The sequence below is a fragment of the Lutjanus erythropterus genome, chromosome 17, assembly GCF_056507025.1.
Source record: "Lutjanus erythropterus isolate fLutEry1 chromosome 17, fLutEry1.hap2, whole genome shotgun sequence".
NCBI lineage: Eukaryota > Metazoa > Chordata > Actinopteri > Lutjaniformes > Lutjanidae > Lutjanus > Lutjanus erythropterus.
In genome coordinates, this window is record NC_139333.1 from 31,442,940 (window position 1) to 31,465,274 (window position 22,335).

The 22,335-nt window shown below is 38.2% G+C and overlaps 1 protein-coding gene across 1 annotated transcript; it reads left to right on the plus strand.

Moving 5' to 3' along the window:
* The first annotated feature begins 527 nt into the window (after nt 1–527).
* On the plus strand, nt 528–21,452 carry rac3b (Rac family small GTPase 3b). The gene is made up of 6 exons (XM_084741033.1): nt 528–696; nt 8,274–8,345; nt 12,713–12,830; nt 14,778–14,840; nt 15,425–15,584; nt 20,391–21,452. The coding sequence occupies exons 1-6, from the start codon at nt 662–664 to the stop codon at nt 20,519–20,521; spliced, it is 579 nt and encodes a 192-aa protein (XP_084597159.1). The 5' UTR covers nt 528–661; the 3' UTR covers nt 20,522–21,452.
* Nucleotides 21,453–22,335: the final 883 nt, after the last annotated feature.

A 22,335-nucleotide genomic window follows, 5' to 3' on the forward strand; every position in this document is an offset into this window, starting at 1 on the left:
AATAGGAGAAATACTATTATGGATGTCAAAAGTGTAATTGTGGATAGTCAACTAATCCTGTATGTTGAAACAGTGTCCTCTCAACCTTTCAACTGTCACCTTAATACAGTTGTGAAGATCTGCAGCTGCATTTTGACTAGTCACAATATTTATTTGGATATGTATTCTAAATTACAGTATGGATATCTGTAATGATTTTTCATTTTGGATATCTTCAATTAAAATTATGTTCATTATTATTATAAGTTACAATTGATTGTAGATTCTGAAATTGGAAAAGAAAAAACAAATAAAGAAAAAATGGATAATGTAAAAATAAAGAAAATAATAAATATGTAAGAAACAAAAAAAATCGAAAGAGACAAAAGACAAGAAAAAAGAAGTTAGAAAAACAAAACAAAAAGGAAAGAAAGAAAAAGCGAAGACAAAAGTTCGGAGGGGTGAATCCTCTCCTCCTCTGCTCGGATTCTTCGCTCTCTGTCCCTTTAAACACACTCGGTAATCTCCGGAGCCGCTCGGCTCTGCTCGTCATCGACCCCTTTCACTGCGGCTCCATCGCCGAGCGGACTGGCCCGCTGCTCTCATCCCAGACCTCAGCGCACACTGTCGGATCTGTTACAGCACCAGCGCCGGCTCCTGGAAACCTCCAGCTCGTGTCCAAATGCAAGCGATCAAATGTGTGGTGGTGGGCGACGGGTAAGATCACACACACAAACACACACACACTCACACACACCAGCAGCAGCCTCTACTGTGTGAGTCAGTGAAGCGGCCACGGATGGATGGATGATGGGAGGATGCTATGTAGGAAAAGGGGCTGGGGCTCAGCGATCAGTCGGTGGCCCTGCTTTCTGTCGCCTGCTCCCCGGTGCTCGGTGCATCTCCTCGGTTCTCTGCATCTTTGGGAACACGTTCGGTCCGATCAAACCGTGTCCTCCGGTTGATTGTGGCTGCAGCAGCGGAGCGCCTCGGGATGCTATGCGGGAACACCTACACGCCTCGTAGGCCACTGGAGGCAGGCTGAAGTGCTGATGCACGCTAAGGAATTTGTGGCCCTGTCAGTGGCAAACAGGCCCCGCTGCCCTAATTCTGCTCCCAGTGAGCTGTGAGCGTGTCTTACTGCAGCCACAGCCCGCTCAGGTCAGTGTGGAGGGACATTTGCAGCAGCCTTTCATCATTTCTCTTCTAAAAACCAATATCAGTGCTAAGGTGTGGATGAAGGCCAGGAAAAATGAGCTCTGACATTCATGTTAAATCTTAGGGGGGAAAAAAGCCAGGATAGGCCCAAGACTGAAATCATGGGTTTATGATTAAAGTCAAAATGATGACACTAAACAATTTTAACAGTAAGTTATATTTTAGAATCAAGAATTTGAATATTTTTTCTCAGAACTTAAAAAAAAAAGTTTATGACCTTAATCCTCCTCTATAGTAGAGGTGATTACTGTGATATTATCTGCAGAGAGAATACTGAGAATTCTGAAATATCATAAACCACTTAAATGAACAGTTCACAAAAATTCATTATCTGCTCACTCTCATGCTGACTGAGAAAACATTGCTGGAGATTCACAGGAAAACAGTGTTGCAGAACCTTCCAAAAAATGGAAGTGAATGGTGACCAGTTTTCAAATGTAAAAAGAACCAAAACAAAGAACAAAAAACAAAACATAAAATGCCTCTATACTGTTTAAGTAGCCTACAGCCCTAAAGTGCTGTTCACTTGTGCACACACTGTCACACCTCACACACCCGGTTCAGACAGTGTGCACATGACCATGTCTCCATGCTAAGAATCTACAGTGAAGATTCAGGCTAAATACATGGTGTAAATGACGTCTTTCAAGTCAATTTAGCATGTCGGTGCTTTAGGAGATTTGGATTACACCAGATGAGCAGTATGGGTTTTTTTGTTTTGTTTTGTTTTGTTTTTTCTTACATTTGAAATCTGGTCACCATTCACTTCCATTGTTTGGGAGATTCTGCAACACTGTTTTCCTGTGAAACTCCATTTTTGGTTTCCTCCTCTGGGTAGCCAGACGGTGTGCGAGATGAGTGTTTTTCAACATGGGCATAGGTGTCAGAGGCTTGTGTGCAATGCATCCTGGTACATGTATACCAAATGTATATGAGAACTCAGGGCTGCATTCACAGCCCTGACAAAATGTAGCAAAATGTATATTTAAACAAAAATGGTGGGGTGTTCAACACCCTGTTATTCACATAAGTGCACTGCTTTGAGGAAAAATGTAATTCAATCATGAAACCATAACAAAACGGTTTTCAGATTGAACGCACCCCACCCTTATCGGTCAGTACAGCCGCACTGGGGAATTTATTGCTTCACTTGACTACATTTACCATCAACACTGACTGGACATCCACATAAAATGTGGTGAGTTGCTCCTTTAAAAGAGCACTCTTCTGGTTTAGTTTAACCATCATGGGACATCTTACTCAGCTGGCTCTGTAGCAGGACTGAGCTTGTAAATAATATTACAATGTTTTAGATTAATCCAAAATATACAATATACATTTCAATAGACATTTTCTATAAAATAACAAATCATACATTTTTAAGTAGAGCAAACATTTGATTATTTCACAGAATATGATGCATTGGTGTTGATTAAACTAGCCAACAGTATATAAAGTAATTAAAATAAACTCAACTCAGTATTAATATTAATTTTAAAAGCATCAGATGTCAGAGTAAAACACTGACATTACCACTGGGTGATGGACTGGACAAAATCTAAATATTTTTGACTAAACATTAATAATGCAATAATATTATAATAATAGAACAGCTAAAACAGTCTGGTAAGTTCAATAAATGACATCACTTTACTGTAATGCAGCCTTTAAAACCAGGACAACACTCATGTCATGTCACCATAAAACCATATCCAGTCTTATATCACAGTATTGATTTAACATAGGTATATTATGTGAGCAGAAATAGATTATTGGAATTTCTGAAATGTCATAAAAACAACCCCGATGATGTCATAAAGGTACGAGAGCAGGCTCACGTCACTTTCCTGCAGTCAGAATGACCACACCCCCTTTTGGGTGAAAACAAAACACTGCAAAAGTGCTAAAAGCTGCTGCAATGCATTTCACACGTCAAACAGTAAATGGAAATTTATGATTTCCTTCACTTTTCCAAAGAGTGACGGACGGTAAAAGAGGAGAGTGGTGTGGTTTCAGAGCATCAGCAGAGAGAACTGATGATAAACTGTAGTCTGCAGACACCTCATCACAGGTTAGTTAATGTCACTGAGTAAATGACATGTGTGCAGATTGTGTGTGTAGACGGAAGTGAATCAGAAAAGTCTTAGTGATGGTAAAATTAAAGATTTTACAGTGAAGAAATATGACTGTACCATAAAACAGCTGTTTTTAGAATAGAGCTTGGTTTAATAGTTCACTTGAAAGACCAGCGGGAGCAGAGGGTGTTTTAACGTTATTAATTCACACAAATTGAGCTGAATTAGCTTCTACTAATGAACCTTGTAAACAGCTAAAACAGACCTGTTTTCTACTTCTCTCGGCTCGCAGCAAACGGCCTCCATAGAATCTATTTAGTTTACAGTAAGGACCAATTACCGAAACAGCAAAATAAAGTGTCTTAATGGCATAAAACATGACAGATGTCAGAAATACATTACCTGGGCATTCAGTAGGGCAGTTTTACATTTCAGTTTCGTCCACTTTGATGGAGACAGTCTATTTCTTTATCTTTTTCTATATGACACCAATCCTTAATTGCCCAACTGGCCTTAGTGTACTGGGGACCCACTTTTTAAAACTGACAAACCATCGTGACCCAGTCAAAGTCAAAGTTTTTATCTTGAATGTTATTTAAAAAATTAAAAATTTTAACCTACTTCATAAATGAGACAAAATATTTAGACACTATTAACAGGCTTTAATTTTTTCTTATCAATACAACATGCACATTTTAAATGCTTTTATAAAAGTTGTACTGTAGATATAAATATTAAATTTGCAGAATTTCTTCCGTAATCTTATTTTATTTGGGGACCCAAATAAAATTTCTGGTGACCCCACCGGTGGTTCACAACCCAGTCTTTGGTACATGGTTTTATATGTATTATGTATTAGGTAGTATTTATATGGTTTATCCAGTATATGGATTTTTATTTTATGCTTCTAAATTGGCAAAGACCTCGGAATTTGCATTTACTGTCAGTCAAATTAGAGCGGCTGTTTTCATCCAAAAAGGGGCGGGGCATGGCACAAGAGCAGAGTACCCAGATGTGCTGCTCTGATCCATTTCACAGTGGGCTTAAAATTATAAAAGAAAGTCTGCATTACAAGCTGGTGGTGTGGTGGGGAGAGTCTAAAGACTAAATACAAGATTTTGTTTTGGGTTAGTCCCACAAATTTGTGTGTTTTTGTCAACAGTTTGTGTTTGCTGAAAAAGCCATGGTATAGATCATACAGACATTGTGTAGCTCACTAGCGACTTGAGCTAATTCTCAGCTGAAGTGGTGTCGTTGTCACATGTTCTGTTACCACATGTATCATGATTCAGTGGTTATGACTCAGTATATTGTGATACAATAAGCAAGGTTATATATTGCTATTTTAAATCTAATTTCAGGGAAACTGTCATAGTATAAGGAACACAACATTATATGCAGAGAATTTGAGCAAAAGGAAAAACTGTGGTCAGTGAGTGAGTTTACTAAGAGAGTGTATACAGTTTGACTTAGAATAGTATGTATGAATTATGTTATATAATGTAAAATAAACTTCCCTCGCTTTTCCTTGGGACCATTTTTACATCAACAGTATTTTCTTCAACATTTAGTCTACCATTAAACCATCAAACATTAATATTTCCAATTTTTTATAGGCTATATACAATGATGAAAGAGAGGTGGATTTTATACACAATTTCCTTTTAGTACATAGTAGAGCTTGAGATCCGTGCCTGAACCCAACGGGGCCTGACAGGTTTGGGTCGGGTAGGGCCTCATTTCTCAAATGTTTCATGGGCTTGTGTTGGGTGGGGGCTATATTATTATAGTACTGTTTTTAATTTTCTCCCCAGTTTTGTCGTTGCCAAGTCAAATTTCCCCCATGTATTGTCCCTGTCACTGCCAGCTCCTATTGTTTGGTATATAGAGGGAAGCTTGTTAAGAAAAATGTGGGGCTGTAATCGGGTTTGGCCTAAAATATGCTAACGAGGGATGGGTTAAGGTCAACAACAACAAGTGCCTGTTCAGTCGCCCAGGTTTACTTGATTAAGATCTGTCCATCTTTGAGGGCAGAGGGGTTGATATAGGGAATCGGGGCTGGAGAAGGACAATAGTGTTTGTTAGCTAGCATAAGCTTGCTAGCAGTTTAACGTTAGCTTGATTAAAGGGTAACTTAATAAATTAACTCAGTGTTTAAAAATGTGTACCTTACTTTGCAAAACCCATGCTACTGTTAACATAGAGGATGCAGGTCAAAACATGTACAGTCTTGTCCATCTTTTCAACAACCAGTCTCTGTCATGCTGGAGGCACTTCCATCATGCCAGAGGCTTGTCCCACCAGGGACTGGAGAAAGCTAGCTAGCTAGCTAGCAAAGTAGGCTCTGTATTTGCAGAGGCCATCTGTGTGTGTTTGTGTTACAGCTCAGACTCTGACTTATCTTAGAAACTGCAGGTCTTTGTATTGTTTTCCTCCAGTCTCTGCTCTCCCTCCTGTCTACATACATTCGTAGACTGGATTCATAAAGCCTTGTCAGTTTTTTCACTCAGCACTACACCATAGAAGCTGCACTTCTTTAATTCATTAATTTGTGCTACACAGAGCTAATGTGTGTCAACTTGCATCTTTAAATTGATTTTACATACAGTAGAGTTGTGAATGGGAGGCGTGATTTCGTCCACCGAGTAAAAATCACACTTGTTTCTTTATTAGACAGTGTGAGTTGATAGTTGGTGGACTGATAATCCACCAAGTCTTGGATGGACATAAAACTCTACTGGCTGAATCATCAGTACTAAAGATGAACAACTATGTTTGAAAATATACTAAAATATTATATAATATACAATCTGTATACAATCTGCAGGTTAAATGAATTCACTTTTACGTTTTGGGCCAATCGGCTTGTGCGACTGTTTTGCAGGGTTTTCATCCATCCCGCAACAGTTAAGTGTTCAAATGTGTTTCAATAAAAGCTTAAGCCTAAAAACCTGCATATTTTCTAATGGTCAGCAGGGGGAGACTCTGCTGGCTGCATAAAGAAATCAGATCATGTATGTATGTACTGTATTCTTATTAGATAACGAGCCTCATTCTCACTTGATTTATTACCTCAGTACACAGTTTCCTCATGAGTTTATGGTCTAAATCGCTAGTTTTAAGTCTTCTTCAGTACAGCATGATGTTCATTTAGTCAATTGTGGCCCCCGGCCCAGATTTAACTATCAAACTAAGCAGTGCTCATTTCTCACCTCAGATGTTTTCAGACTCTGCTGCGCTATTTAGCTGTAATATAAGAAAGACTGTGGCCTAGCAGGCTGCCATTTTTTCCTGCCGTATGTACGAGCCAAAAGCAGGCACAGCTAAACTCACAGTACGTCTCCCACCAGCTCCACGCTTTCATCCAAATATGATCACCTCTGTTGGAAACAACATGGATGCTACACAGGGTAGAGTGAGGTAGGGTTGTTCTGAATTGATGTTCTGAATTGGGTTGGCATTCATGTGAATTTTCCCAGTCAAGGACTCATTTAAAGAGCAGACACTATCAAATTGCATTGTGGGAAGTGTAGGATCCAGTGTTTTTGGAGCCTGGACCTGTGCTTCATATTAGATTAGACAAAAACTAGATGTAACATGTTATTTATTAGTCAGTAAACAGACACAGCTATACGCTAATTAGACACCATACACCAACGGTACGATATAAGATGTAACAAGCAGGACTTAGACAAAAACTAGAAATAATATGTTCTTTATAAGACAGTAGTAGACCTTTATTAGATCTTTCAACCCTCCAGCAGAAGTGTACTGTAAACTAAAGTGTATTATTTCCCACTGTCAAACTCTTATTAGTTGTTATTTGGAGGTAATTAGGGACACATTACAACAGATGTGTACTGTAAACTAAAGTGTATAGTTGTAGTTGTATAGTAGTGTACAACTCAAGTGTATAGTTTCCCACTTAGACCACTTAGACCCTTATTAGACTTTATTAGAATATAATTAAGGACATGTCACAACAGAACTGTACTGTAAATTAAGGTGTATTGTCTTCCACTGTTAGATCCTTATTAGACATCATTAGAGGGTAATTAGGGGCATATTACAACAGAAGTGTTCTGTAAACCTAAGTGTAGTGTTTCTCCAATAATGAAGTCTAATAAGGCTCTAACATTGGGAAACAATACAATTTGGTTTACCCTACAGTTCTGTAATGTATAGTAAGAATTTGTGTAATAAGGGTCTAATAAAGGGTCTATTCTCTAATAAGTATATCTAAATATATTATTAGATTTAGTTTTCATCAGATTTGATACTTTAAATACAGCTTGTACTGTCTTTGCTGTAAAATAAAGTGCAATCTAAAGGCCTTTTTCCTTATGAAATGAGAAGATGAATTGAAGCTGTTAGTATCAGGCTCTGTACTCTCATCTTCTTCCCTCTTATTGTTTTCTGTCCCTCTGTCCCTCTCTGTTCTGCCCTCCGTTGCAACCAGAACAACTCACTGACCTCAAATCAGTCTCATGGAACCCTCACACATATTGGCACTGCGTGTGACCACCATTTGCTGTGTCTATGGAGACATGCACACAAAAATTGCTCATTACATCATGCATGAGCACACAGCCAATACCCATCCATGCCACCTCCAATCTGTGCAGCGTCCTGCGGCTTGTGTCAGTTTAGCGCAGTACTGGTGTTTGTGTGTGCGTATGTGTGTGTGTGTGTGGGGGGGGGGGGGGGTTCTGTACTGTGAGCTGGAGAGGTGCTTGTGCCTGTGCATGTGAGTGACTGCGTGAGTGAGCTTGTATGTGTGTGAGTTGGGAGGGGGGTGTATCATAGGGGGCTACTGTGTCCCTCAGGCAACATGAATGTAGGCCAGTGTCTGTGTGGCACAGTAAAAGAGAGTAACAGCCTGCCTTACACTCATACATACAGGCATATACCACAGTCTATACAGAATTACTGTTTGTACATGAAGTGTATTGTAAATTGTAAATTAGTCCTCATGTGTCCTCTGCTGTCCCTCTTCTTCAGGGCTGTGGGTAAGACCTGTCTGCTGATTAGCTACACCACCAATGCCTTCCCTGGTGAATACATCCCCACTGTGTGAGTACAGACACACTGACACACTGCACCCTATTTCATATAAGCAGTGGTTTCATGTTACAGCTGAGAGCCAGATGATTTTCTGTTTACTTTCTGTTTTCTGATTTTCATTAAAAAAAATGTAATAGTCAGTCCCTCCAGGATTTCATGGACCTTTTTTTGGGGTTGTTGCGGCCTGAAATGCCTGATATCACAGCAGGTTTTATTAAAAAAAATGTGATGCCTATTGCAATGATTTTATTTTCATTTTTTGCAATGAAATTGTAGGACCAAGAGAAAAAAAAACAAAAACAAAATAGCATTTTTTTTTTTTTTTGGATAATTAATTAAAAATCAAAGGGATCTTGTTCCAGAGAGAACAAAACCACACTGTGTTCTGAGTGTTCTAACTAACCGGAACAATAAGGCTCAGAATTACAAAAATGATAAAAATCTGTTTTGTTTGTAAATGATGAAGTGCACCAGTTTGATATTCTACAAAGAAGCAGAATCTTTCTGGAGCACAAATTCAGTCAAAACAGCACAAAATTATAGAATAAAAGTAGACAGAGCGTTGATAAATATTAATGACAATGGTAAATGTTGTTTTCTTTTCCATACCTGTGACAAAAGAACAAAAATATGAATCCAGAAAAGTATTGAATAATAAAACAAAACCACTTAGTCGGTCATTAAGACATACATGTATGATGTTTGCAGAGAGGACTGCTGTGATTGGTGGAACTCGTGAGAAGCTATAATGATTGGTCAAATTTGCGGAAAAATTGTGGTTTGGACAAAATTGCCAGGTCACATAGAATTCAGGAGGATTGGTTGGCTTTGCGTGAATTGTTGTGATCACAACATCGTAACTTCCTGGAGGGACTGAATATGTCCGCCTTTATATGTTTCATACACCATGTGATGCTGTCAGATAATATGTAATATGTTGTTGTGGAAATGAAGCTTAAATTTTGCTTTTTTCAAAATAACAATTAATCAATTAATTGATCCTTAATCCTACCAATGATTGATTAAGGAAAGCACGTACAATTTGCCAGACTGTTTATACCTCAGGAGCTCTCAATTTAATATCTTGTTATTAGACCATAGTAGGCAAACTAGAAACCCAAATAAGTCAGCAGGACTCAATGAAATTAAGACAATCAATTGGCAGTGTTTATAAACCCCAAAGTTGGAGGTTATGAGAGCTTAAATATTTGGAGTAAATCATTGATTAAGCCAACTCAAATATTTTTAGTAAATGCAACTTTAGTACATCTCTCTCATATCAATAAGTTAATTGAACTGAACAATTTTTGATAATTATTTACATATCACATAAATAAAAAAAAAAAATCTTTAATTTAAACACTCAACATTTTTACAGTTTTTACAGGCTTTGCACTGACAATGAAAAAGAATCTCATCAAAACTAACAGCACAGCTGGAGGCAGAGTGGCACCATGGCAACAAAGTCTCCAGTTAAATAAACAAATAAAAGTCTGTAAAATCATTAAATTAATTGTACTTTAGTTACATAATGTACAATGACAAAGTAGAATTTAAAATTCAGCTTTTGTTTTCAAAATGAATTCCTGTCTGAATCAAAGTAGCAGTGATATAAATAATCAGATAAATGTACTCCGGTGCAGAACAAAATGTTTTAAAGTTGTATTTTACTGAATGGGCTATTTATGGTAATATTGTTTAAGCTTTGGTTTGCCAGAGATTACTTTGACAGATTAACCAAAAACAGACCTGCAATTATCTATTATAGCTAAAAAGTTCATTCTTGACTCTAGAAATCATAGTTTGACAAAAGCAGAAACTGAAACCATGTTTTAGGGTCTTCATCAGTTCAGTGGTCATCACATGACCTAAGTGTGAACCACATCACAACATGTATGACCAGATAATATATATGACCAGACAACCTTTTACCATGTGACCAAAGTTCCATACATACTGTAGGTCACATGATGACACCTGAGCCAACCCAGCAACAACTTAACAAACTGCATCTGCTGATGAAGACCCTGAGATGTGACTGAAAGCTACCAAATGAACTTTGATTTAAGATTTCTTCTGTCAAACTTTCCAAAAGATATACTATACCACGATATAAGTATTGATATTGCAGTGGATGAAACACTGAGCTCCAATGATTTTTTTTTATCAGATCTTTCTTCACATACAGCCCTAAAGGAATAGTTAGACATTTTGGTCATTTTTGCTATCTTGTCGAGAGCTTTATGAGAAGATTATTATTGCTCTCATGTCTGTCCAGTAAATATGAAGCTCTGTCCTAGCAGCACATCTAAAGCTTACTGATTAACGTATAATATCTCATTTGTTTAATGAGATATAACCTGTCAGTGACAGACTGGGATCAAAAATCAGCCCTGACATTTGTAACCAGCTCTATTTTCAACCTAACACCAACCCCACCCAGATGTAAACATAAAAAGCTGGAGGTAAAATCATACAGAGTGACTGAAATGCAGAAATTTGCAACACAAAACACACATTCAAATGACACACACTATATTCATCCCCACAGTTGCTGACATACACCAGCAAGGATTTAACACAACATTAAATTTCATACCCACTCAATTTGAAGTTTCCATCCTCAGCTGACCATTCCACTCACTAGATCAAGGACATCATAAGAGTGTTTATCAAGGTACAAGTCGGCTGATTTCAAAATCCTCAAAGAAAAAAATATAATTATTACTATTTTTTATTAGACGCACAGTCTCATTCTGATCAGCCCACGTGGCCTATAGACAAGCAGCCCTTTTGGCATTTGCCCAATTTCCAGATGGTCAATCTGTTACTGCCAAGCGGTGATTTGTTTGTTAATTTTTAACAAGGAGGACGCCTCAATGAGAGCATGATCATAGAAATATTATAGGACTACTACAGGCAGCAGTGTCTCTGTGATCTGTGATGAGTATACAGACTACATTATAGTATAGAATTAAGTATTTACAGAAGGCTATATGGTTCCATTTATACAAAACTGATAGAAGAGTGGGACTGAGAGAAAAACTCACAATTACAAATGTGTTTGCTTCTTCAGCACCACAGACAGCTCCATTTATCAGTACACAATATAGTTAGACTGCTGATATTTCAGAGCTGTGGTCAGGGCCACAGATTGACTGTCACAACAAGGAGGATAAAACACACACAACAAAACTACAAAAAAAAGTGAAAAATATCAAGTTGTGGTTTTATTGTGGGTTATGGGCCACTGGGAGCAGTAACCTCCTAGAGTCTCTGCTGGTTGCCTAGCAACCTCATGGAGACATCAAGATTTTTTGTACAGATTAAACAAAGGAGAAGTTAATTAGTGAGCTTTAGAGGTGCTGGTTAGAGTATTTTGTGACCTCTGGACAGAGCCAGGCTAACTCTGCCCACTGCTTGTTAGAATGTGTCAAGTGAATTAGCAAGACTGAGCAGAAACAGTTAAAGGTGATTTAACAACAAAAAGTTAATGAGCAAAAAGCTTATGTAGAAGAAATCATAGTCCAAAAACACACAAAAATAAAGCTGACCAAATCCAGAACAAGGTAAAAGTCTGAAATAAGCAGGAAAACACAGGCAGGTCTGGAAAACTCAACACAAAGGACAACAATGAACTGATAACTAAGGAGACATAACACAATATATACCCCAGACCATTACACTGCTTCCAGTCTTTATGCTAATCTAGGCTAAAATAAACTAAGCTAAGCTAACCAGCTGCCGGTTGTTGTCTTTGATTTCACAGATAGATATGATACTGATGTCAATCCTCTCATAAAGGTCTCAGCAAGAACGTGACTTAAGTGTGTTTCCAAAAACTATTGCTGTAAGTTTACTACACCACCTGGTGACAATCTACCATAAGATACATTATCAACAAGTGAAAAGATGCTGCTGGCTTCATATTAAACAATTATTAAACTAATAACATAAAAACAAAATTTCCTTAAACAATATGCCATCCTTATCCAGATCAGTGGCTCCAAACTTTCTCTTTTCCTTGGAGCCTTACTTGTATGTAAGAAAAGCTGAATATTTATGTCTTAACACTTCAGCAGGCAAACTGGAGGAAGATGAAGGAAAATGCTAAGAAATAAATAAATAAAAATAAATAAATTTGAATTTCTATAATTATTATTAAGTGTATCATTTTAAAATCTAATTTTAATAGTGTTTTATATCTATAGTTTTACATTTAAGCCACAGGCAAATGCCACAGAGCTTGAGAGGTCACAGAGGTGTGGCCGACTACATAGCCCAATATTTTTTAGTTATGACAAGAAAATGTATCTTTTTTAAATAGTTCTAACTTTAACTGCATGTTACTTAGTGTGGTTTTCACCTTCCTGCAGCTTTGACAACTACTCTGCCAATGTGATGGTGGATGGGAAACCAGTGAATCTGGGCCTCTGGGATACAGCAGGACAGGAGGACTACGATAGGCTCAGACCTCTGTCTTACCCACAGACGGTATTCAAACCCTTTCCCCCAGCCACACACACACACACACACACACACACACACACACGTTCAGCTCTGTCTGAAACCTCTAAAGTGATAACATCTCAAGGAAAAGGAAACTTTTGATCCAGAGCAGTTTTTAAGTCCCTTACAAACTTTTACAACTGAATGTTTACAAAGTGGAGATTTACGCCTCACTAAAGAATGTGTTGAACAAAACAAACTAGTTCTTACTTAGAGACGTTAGAGGATGTTACTAAATGTTTACACCTGCTAACTGTCAGGTGGAACAGCTGACAACCGACTGAAGTGACTGATATCACTCACTTACATATAGAAACATGAAGATAAAATGGAATGTGGTGAATCTTTACAGAATGATGTCAACTCTGTAGTTCAACTTGTTATACAGACTCTACAGTCACCCTAATTAAGATCATCTTGATATGGTTATAATGTTAAAGAACGTTGGTTAGATTCAGTTTAGTTTAGATCTAAATATCACTAAATCACATTTCACAAAAATAACACAATTCACCTCAAATTTCAAAATATTCTTCCTATAAATAAAAGGCTGGTTAGGTTTTATAATCATACTTCCCTTCCTGAATTTCATGAATTGTACTAACTCTGAAGTCTACGTCTCTCTGTGTAATTAAATGAAACAAGGTCATGAATGAGTTTTGTGATATAGTATCAGTTGGTCACTGTTAGTTAACCAACAGTGTAATCAGTAGAGGTAATAGTAGCTGTAGATATCAGCAACTGCTTTTGACTAGTGAGAATTCCAATTCAACATACTCATAAAGTAACTTATGTACTTACTAGTACCCATAGTTACATTTCGTATTAATTTCTAACTAAAGATATCTATGTTTCATTTTCTCACTAGTCTTAATGTTAATTCTTAATAATTACCAGTGGAAATATCCATTGTGGGTGTATTTTACCACTGACTTCTATTCAAACTCAGTTACTCAATTTTTGGGCTGAATGACGATACTGACATTACTGAGCAAAAAAATGACAATATCTATATATCAGCCAATATTTGTTATACAGAATATAAATATACAAAGTATAGAATATATACAGTAACAGTTGTTTTGTAATGATAATTCAAAACTAGTTTTTGATATTAGTTAGTAATTTGTTACAGTTTAACAATAAAGTTAATTGTCCACAATGACAATCAGGGCAAACTTTCATTTTTAATAATTATAAACTATGAATAAAAAACACATATATAACAAATTAAAAACATCTGGATGATGTTCTGTTAAAAAAAGTTTTCATAGAGGCACATATCAGACAACAGATATGCCAGTACTGATAAAGAGCAGTATAGCTGTGAAAGGCTAATGTCTGATCTGTCAACCAATATACTGATTGGGGTCTGAATATAACACATCAAAATTAGTTTAGAGATATCTTAAAAGATCACTTACATGAGTGAAAACTAAATCCTACTGATTAAATGTCAGGCGACGGTTTGCCCCTTAACAAAAGTACATATTTTTCCCTGGTCTGCAGTGCTGTTTCACCATCTTGTTTATCCATCTAATTTTTCTTGGTGTGACAAGCTGAGTGCCATCAGAGACACAGATTTAGAATTTTTCAAATGTCTTTCTGGTGCTTTGCGCACCACAAGCCAAGTGACATTTAGTTCCATTTGTTAGAGAGAAGGCAGACATCTCTACAGCTGATATCTCCAAAACTCGGCAACTCACAACAAAAAAATCTAGATGGATAAATACCACTACCAGCCAGGGGAAAAATATGTATTTTTGATTTTGGGGTCAACTGTGGCTTTAAAAGGGTCATTAAAATGTTGGATACTTCTTACAAAAAATAGACTTTAAATGTCAATTCAAAATGAAGAAGGATCACACACACGCACTCACACACACACACAGATCTTGCTCTCAACTAGCCGTCTCTTTGGTTCTCTCCCAGGATGTGTTCTTGATATGCTTCTCCCTGGTCAGTCCGGCCTCCTTTGAGAACGTCCGAGCTAAGGTCAGTACGCTGACTGACCTCCCGCCCCCTCCCCACGTCCTCCCCCCTCCATGCCGAGTCTGACCACAAGGAGGCACATCTATGGCTCCACCTGGCTTCTCACACCGCCGCCCCGCCCACTCAGACCTCGGCTTAGAACAATCTGGATTTGAGCTGACCCCCCCTGGGTGTGGCAGTACAGAGACGTGTTGTGAGGCGAGGTCTGAACGAGGCCGAGCACTGTGCAGGGGGAGCGTAGTGGCCGCCTGTGGTTTGATCTGCTGAGCATCATGAGACGCTCTCACATGAAACCACACTGTTGTGAAGGTCCTGCCTCCCTCAGCACAGTCTGACAGGATTCTCTCATCATGTGATGCCTGAGGATGTTTTGTCTTCATACAACTTTGCTTCCATTCACACAGATCTATAAAAACAACTTGTTTAGCTCCACAGAGTGTGTTGACTGTCATGGTGTGAAGGCGCTCATCACTGCTCAGCCTCAGTCTGCATCCAGCTAACTCTTCTCTCTCTCCTCTCTCACTGACTTTGTCCTTTGTATATGTGCATATGTACACGTGCATTTGTGTGTGTGTGTGGCGGCCCAGTGGTACCCTGAGGTGAGACACCACTGCCCCAACACACCCATCATCCTGGTGGGCACCAAGCTGGATCTGAGAGATGACAAGGACACCATCGAGAGGCTGCGAGACAAGAAGCTGTCCCCCATCACCTACCCACAGGGCCTGGCCATGGCAAGAGAGATTGGTGAGGCTGTGTGTGCCACGTGCACAACTGCATATGTTTTGTATGAAGATTTAGTCTGTAGAAAGGGAATTTTTCTCCTGAATAAATTATACACGTTATAGTTGCTTGTGTTTGTTGGATTCCAACACAAGACTTCTCATTCTGCTTTAATGAGACACTGATTAGATGATCACCTGAACCAAATCTTATTTTATGAGGAAGATTATAAAAACCACTGCTGTGATTAAAGATTAAGATTATCCCACCAATATTGATTTCTAAACTCCTAAGTTAAAATATTAGTGTTGTGTTGTTTAAAAATGAATATGAACATGTTTTCTTTGCATTATTCCAAGTCTGAAAACACTGCGTGTTTTTTGTTATTTTGACCAGTTGTCATTTTCTGCCAATAAATGCACTAAATGGCAATATTTTAATTTCAAATTGGAGAGCAATGTTGTCAGCAGTTTATAGAATAAAACAAACATGTTCATTTTACTCAAACACATACCTATAAATAGTAAAACCAGAGAAACTGATCACTTTGCAGTGGTCTCAACTTTTTCCAGAGCTGTATCTTACTGTTTGAAAAAAAAGGTCTCTCTCTATAGAGGTCCTTTCCATAATGTTGTCAGACACTCAGAATGACAATCTGAGCCTGTTGGTGACAAAAACAAACACTTGACAGTTCACAGTTGCCCATAAGGATTACATTGCAGCCTGTCTCTGTTAACAGAAACATGGTTGAAAAATACCCAAGTTACCCCTTAAGTACAGAGCTTGAATCAGGACATGACAAGCCTATCTTAACTTAAAAACAGAAGCAGGAAAAACAGCGCTGTCCAAATTTAAAAAATATACCTGCCAACACCTTTACGGCTAAGTAGTTAACATTTTGTTCATCATTGGTTTAATATGTACACAACCAGAAAAGCAGAGTCTGTGGCTTTAGTTGGAGGTTTTCTGACGGCTTGTTTTCACTGAGGTTGTCAGGTTTCTGCTTGTACAGAGACCAAAACCTGTTATCACCATGGTAACCTGAACTATAGCCAGAGACACTGCACAAAGCTGCTGAGGGGATGGAGAAACTGTGGCTCATCATTCTGAACACCTAACTCTGCAACATACAACATGTTAATCAGTGAGCTTTAGAGACGCTGCTGCTGTAGGTGGATTTTTGAACTTTGAACACTTTAGTCTTAGCTCTGCACTTAAAGGGTAACTATGGTAGTTTTCAACCTGAAGCTTATTTTCCTATGTTTTTGTTTGAGTGACGAATTGGGACACCAATTTTTGAAACTGGTCCAGTATTGGATGGCTGCAGCTGATAAAACAGGCTGCAACATAATCTTTTTGGACAACTGCACACTGTCATGTAACAGTAAGACTTGTGCGAGGTTATACTGCATTAAATGAAATGAAAATGTTCAGTTCCTGCTGGTTGTTCCAACACATTCAGAGACATTACCCTTCTTGCCATTAGCATTTAACAGGCATGCCCACAAAATATATATGTAATAGTATATATGTAATATATATGTATAGCTTTAACTGATGTCTTTCAGTTGACTAGGAAAATGTTCAATCGGCAGCGATAGTTACCACACAGACTGATTTCCATCTCCTCATCTCATTCTCAGAAAGAAAGCCAACGTGTTGAACTGTTCCTCTCAGCATGTGAAAGACATGTAGCATGTAGAAAAAAATAAACACTACCAAAAATCCAAAAACCAACCCTTTAGATTTTTTCTTTGTTCAAACCACCATATAGATTTTACATATACAGTACTTTGCATTTACATTCTGAGGCAGCTGGACTCATGGGATCATGAGATAACACAAGAATCCATCTTGCCAGGCTTCAAGTTATCTGTTCGTGTCTGCACCAATAGTGGTGCAGCCGATCAGTGTCCTAGGAGGGACTACTGGCAGCTATGGGCGTGGTTTAAAGTGATGACAGTGAGAAGCGTCCATGGAAACAACTCATCTCATACAAACAATGCCGTCTCTGAAGAGGTTAGTGTAGATACTGTGATAAAATCAGTTATATCAGAACTGGAGAGTATTTGACACTGAAGGCTTTTCTCCATGGAAAAGAAGTTTTCACTCTTCTCCCGACCTGCTTCGGCTGATTGGTTGTAGTTAGCCCATGTTAGACATGATAGACAGATGGTTCATCCAGTCACCTGCCAAGTGACTTTTGAAAGTGCTAAGGACAACTTCTCAGATGATTCTGTGTAACAAACCATTGTAAACCACCACTATGTCAGGTTTACACAACAACACCCTCTGAGATAACTTAATGGATAACATACTCATTTGAACCAAAAGCACAAAATTTTCTTAAACCTGCCTTTGTAGTTTTTTATCATAAACCTACCCAAGTAGTTTTTAAAAGTCATAAGGTAATTCTAACCAAGTATACACTCTGTAATTCTGTAGTGCATTTTTTGAATTTGCTTAGTTGACATCTTCACATAAAAAGTTCTACATGTGGGAAACATTGGGCCTCATGCAAGAATCACTCGTATGAGCAGATTTGTTCTCAAGTGGTGTGTTCAAGGAAATTAGGAGAACTTGTTGCATTCACCAATATGCTTTATTTTCCAATGTTTATAAGTGTATATCAGTCATAGGTGATACATGCTTCTGCAATAACGCTAAAAAAAGCCAAGTTGGCCAAGTCACCAAGTAGTTTTGGTGAATACACATAATCTAGGAGAGATAGCCTTCTGGTTCCATCACAGTACCTTCCTGATCTCAGGTATCAACACGACAAATCCCACTTAACGTGGTTAGGGTGAACACGGTCTCTCTGAGTGCATTCATGTTTTTGCGTTACTTACACACCTTTGCACACCTGACCGATCACTGCATGAAGGAGATGTGCTTGTGAGATTGTCAGACAAGGAAAGATTTGATTATTTGAAGTGAGGTTGTATGAGGTACTGATCCATAGTCAGTATTCTACCTAGTGTAGATGGTGGTCAACACATCCCCAGTTCGTAGAAGACACCTAACAAATTCAGTATGAGTTGAAGTGAATGCTATATTTTATTTTAATATTTTCACCCCTTTATCTTGCTGTCAGATAGACTTTTGTGATGGGAAACCACAGTTATATGGGCCGAATATCACTCTTTCCAAACCAACCAAACACCTTTGGCAAAATCACTCATTTTACCCTGCAGAAGATGGGAGTTGCTGCCTCGATCTGTTAGTTTGTATGTGTCATGTGACTTTGGTGAATCCAAACTTACCCTTTAAAATACTGAAGTCACACAATTACCCAAACAAGCTAACAGCCTGCTGCAGCAGACCCACAACTCCTGTATTTCAGGATGTAAAATTTTTGATTTCACCCATGGAGTTTGGTTTGGTTGTCTGTGTATATTAAGCTATATCAGTCTTAAGATACACAGACAGTACTTGTTAGAAGGATCAATTTATTGTTGATTTTGATCTTTTATTTAGATTTGTTGGCACTAAGAAAAATGTAGAATATCATCAGCTATAACCTTTAGATGTTGTTTGACTTGTCTTGTATTTGAAGGCTTGTTGCTGTGTGTGGAAGGCTGTGTTGCTACGTGTGGGTTGTGACCCAGCTCTATTTTAGCATGTACAAGCTTTGTCTATGCTGTCTTTGAGATAGCATCTGAATAAATGCTTTATAAAGAAGAAGAGTGCCGTGGACCTCTCTTCTTCTTCTATGAATCCAAATGATGCCTTTAACGCTACAACAGCCAGGGTACTCATTTTGACCCTTTTCAAAGTTAAATAACTTTGTTGAGTTAAAAGAATACAATGCTATTGGTACCTGACTTTTCCTAAATATATATATATATACATATATATATATATATATATATATATATATGTTGTTACACAGAAAACAAAATAAAGTGATAATTTTTACCTTTTTTGGCCAGAGTTGGTAATATTGACCACACAGAAATGCAGCTTGGTTGCTTAGCAACTATCATCGTCTCTGTCAGTAAAACTTCACAAGGGGTCTCAATTTCTCAATTTCCAATTTCCTGATGCTGAAATACAAATAATTAATGAATTAGGCTCAATTAAAAATAAAATACGGGAGACCAGGGATGGTTGTAACATGTTTTGTCTTGGCACCTATAACTCACTGAATATTTGCGTTGAAGCTCTCAAATGTTGAAACAAAGTACTCTTACTTATTACAAATAGCAATATTTCCAACTCGTGGTTTTCCTTTTGTACTCGTTTCCAGCCTTTTCCCATAGGCTGTGATTATTTTTGTGATCTAGGTGGAAATTTGTTATCATAAATGTTAAAATAAGATATTTATATTCTTATGAAATACATTTAACTGTTTCTCCCTCTGAGTAATTAAAGATTAATCTAAAATTTGAATTGGATCACTGATGGTTATTATCCTGCAGAAAAATACTGCTGTGAATATATGCAGTCATTACGATTTACTACACACGATGGCTGCATACTGATAAATATGTAAATACATTTTACAAAATGCACAAAATGCTTATTTTGTTTTAAAAAAGAACAAATGCATACATCTCTTAGTCTGGTCAAAGGTCAAAATGAGGCTTATGGCTGTTCTAGTTATGGAAATCAGTTAGAGTTACTTATGATGTGGGAGAGGACGTGAGGGGGTGGTGGTTTCAGGCACTATTAAAGGATTCAACAAACACTTTATTCAAAGTCTTCTGAGGCCTTAAGGTTGACAACAAATCTGTTCTTCACTGGCTCCCTTTGAACCTTGCTATACTTCAGCAGTAGAAGCAGTGTCTGAGAAATCTTTTTTCCCATCATGCCCTCTTCCTCCCTCAGGAGCCGTGAAGTACCTGGAGTGCTCCGCGCTGACCCAGCGGGGCCTGAAGACGGTATTCGATGAGGCCATCCGAGCCGTGCTCTGCCCTCCGCCCGTGAAGAAGAGGGGAAAGAGGTGCACCATGTTCTGAGGAGGAGACACTGCTAAAACACTACACCACATCACCATGAACAACAACCACTACTTCTCTGAGAGGATGAGAGAGAAAAACTAGCGAGCGTGAGTGTGCACTGCTGAGATTGCTTTCTTTATATTGATGTTTTTTCAAGGCGATATTGGTACCAAGACCAATATTTAATCAGATTTTTTTACCATTACTGAATAGATTCATAGGTTCTTTGTGAAAGACATTGACTGTCCACCTACTTTGTACTCATAGAACTACATCAAGTTGCCATGAGGGCTGACAAAGGTTTCTATTACTCGTCTTCATACTACAACATCTCTTCTTTCTCAGCCATGCTTGCTTGAATTAATGCAGTGTTGACTAGATAGAAAGTGAACTGTGAATACGCCTTCAGGTCAGAAGTTACCCTCAGCTCCTCGTCTAAGATCAGCATGTGGAGATAAAACAAACTATCGGCATGCACACAGTAAACAAAACACTACTGCCTGCAGTCATGACACTTCACAAATACAGCATGATGTCTGAAAAAATAATGTGGCATGCTTATTACAACCAGGGTCTTATTCCAGTCGCTAATAACATTGTACTCACCAAGTTAGTTGCTTAGATTTTTGAGTTTTGGAGATATCGGCTTCTCTACAATGTAATAGAACCAGAGGGCACTCGGCTTGTGGTGCTCAAAAAAGCCCTCAACAGCCTCTTTCAGGAAATCATGACACAGTTACTCAAGATAATCCACACCTTGTTGTGAGCAGTACTGTATCGATGTGGAGGAGGATGCCATTAATGTTTTTCTGGGGGGTAAATTGTTCCTTTAAGAGTGTAAAGTCTCATGAGTGAAAAAACACTAAAAAGGGTTTTAAAACAACACCAGCATTTGTACTTAATCTCCAGCAGGGGGCCCCACTGTAAAAATCTAGACATTTATGTTTAGTTTCAGTTTAGTCCTAATATGTTGTACAGAAAATCTGGGGCCAGGTATTGTTCTAACTTAGAAAAAAAAATTAATTCCAGGAACTTCTTTCCAAAGAGCTGAAAGGTTCCTTTAGGTCATTGTTGTCTAAATTTCCACCACAGTTTAAAGACTCAGAAGATTAGTGAAATTAGTCCAACAACAATGATGTTACATAAAGTGGCCTGGACTTAAGACTTATCAGCTCATGAGTCATATTCTTTCTGCTGTAACTCCATGTTGATGTGTCCAAGCACAGTTAACAAAAAAAAAAAAACTGGTTTACGGCTACAGATTTTTAAAAATGGTGGTAAAAAAAAGTACTGGACTGATTAGAGATGTTCAGCGCTGCAAGCTCCACCCCCAAAGTTACTGTCCTTTTGGAAAGTACTATCCCCAGAGTAAGGACTTTTTTGGGAGGTAAAATAATGTCCCCAATATAAATTAGGCCCTGGTCCTCCCAAGGTTACTAGTTCCTAGGGAAAATTCCTGCTGTGCAAACACAGCTTTTAAAGTGAAAATGTTAATAGCTCAGCAGCTCGTCTTCACCCTCAAGGTTAAGCTGGCTGTGGTCAACCCAATCCCTGTCAAACATCTCAGCAATTACTTAAGTGAGTACAATGTTATTGATACTGAGAGGATTGATTGGCAAAATTATGATCATGTTCCTCTACAGAGTTTGAGCATAAAATTGAAATAGCAGTCAGAAGTTCGTTGAGCCAATTCTAAAACATTTTGAATGTGAAGGCTAATTCTTCACCTTGTGAAAAGTTGTTTCACTAAAAATCCTCCTCTCAGTTATCAGGTCAGCTCACTTGTTTCACCTGAGCGTTCAGCCAGAGGTGGGGCTGAAAACTGCTATTTA

Coding starts and splice junctions, on each gene's coding strand:
- rac3b (XM_084741033.1), top strand. CDS start 662: ATGCAAGCGATCAAATGTGTGGTGGTGGGCGACGG. Junction 8,346..12,712: donor GGTGAATACATCCCCACTGT/GTGAGTACAGAC, acceptor ACCTTCCTGCAG/CTTTGACAACTACTCTGCCA. Junction 15,585..20,390: donor GGCCATGGCAAGAGAGATTG/GTGAGGCTGTGT, acceptor TTCCTCCCTCAG/GAGCCGTGAAGTACCTGGAG.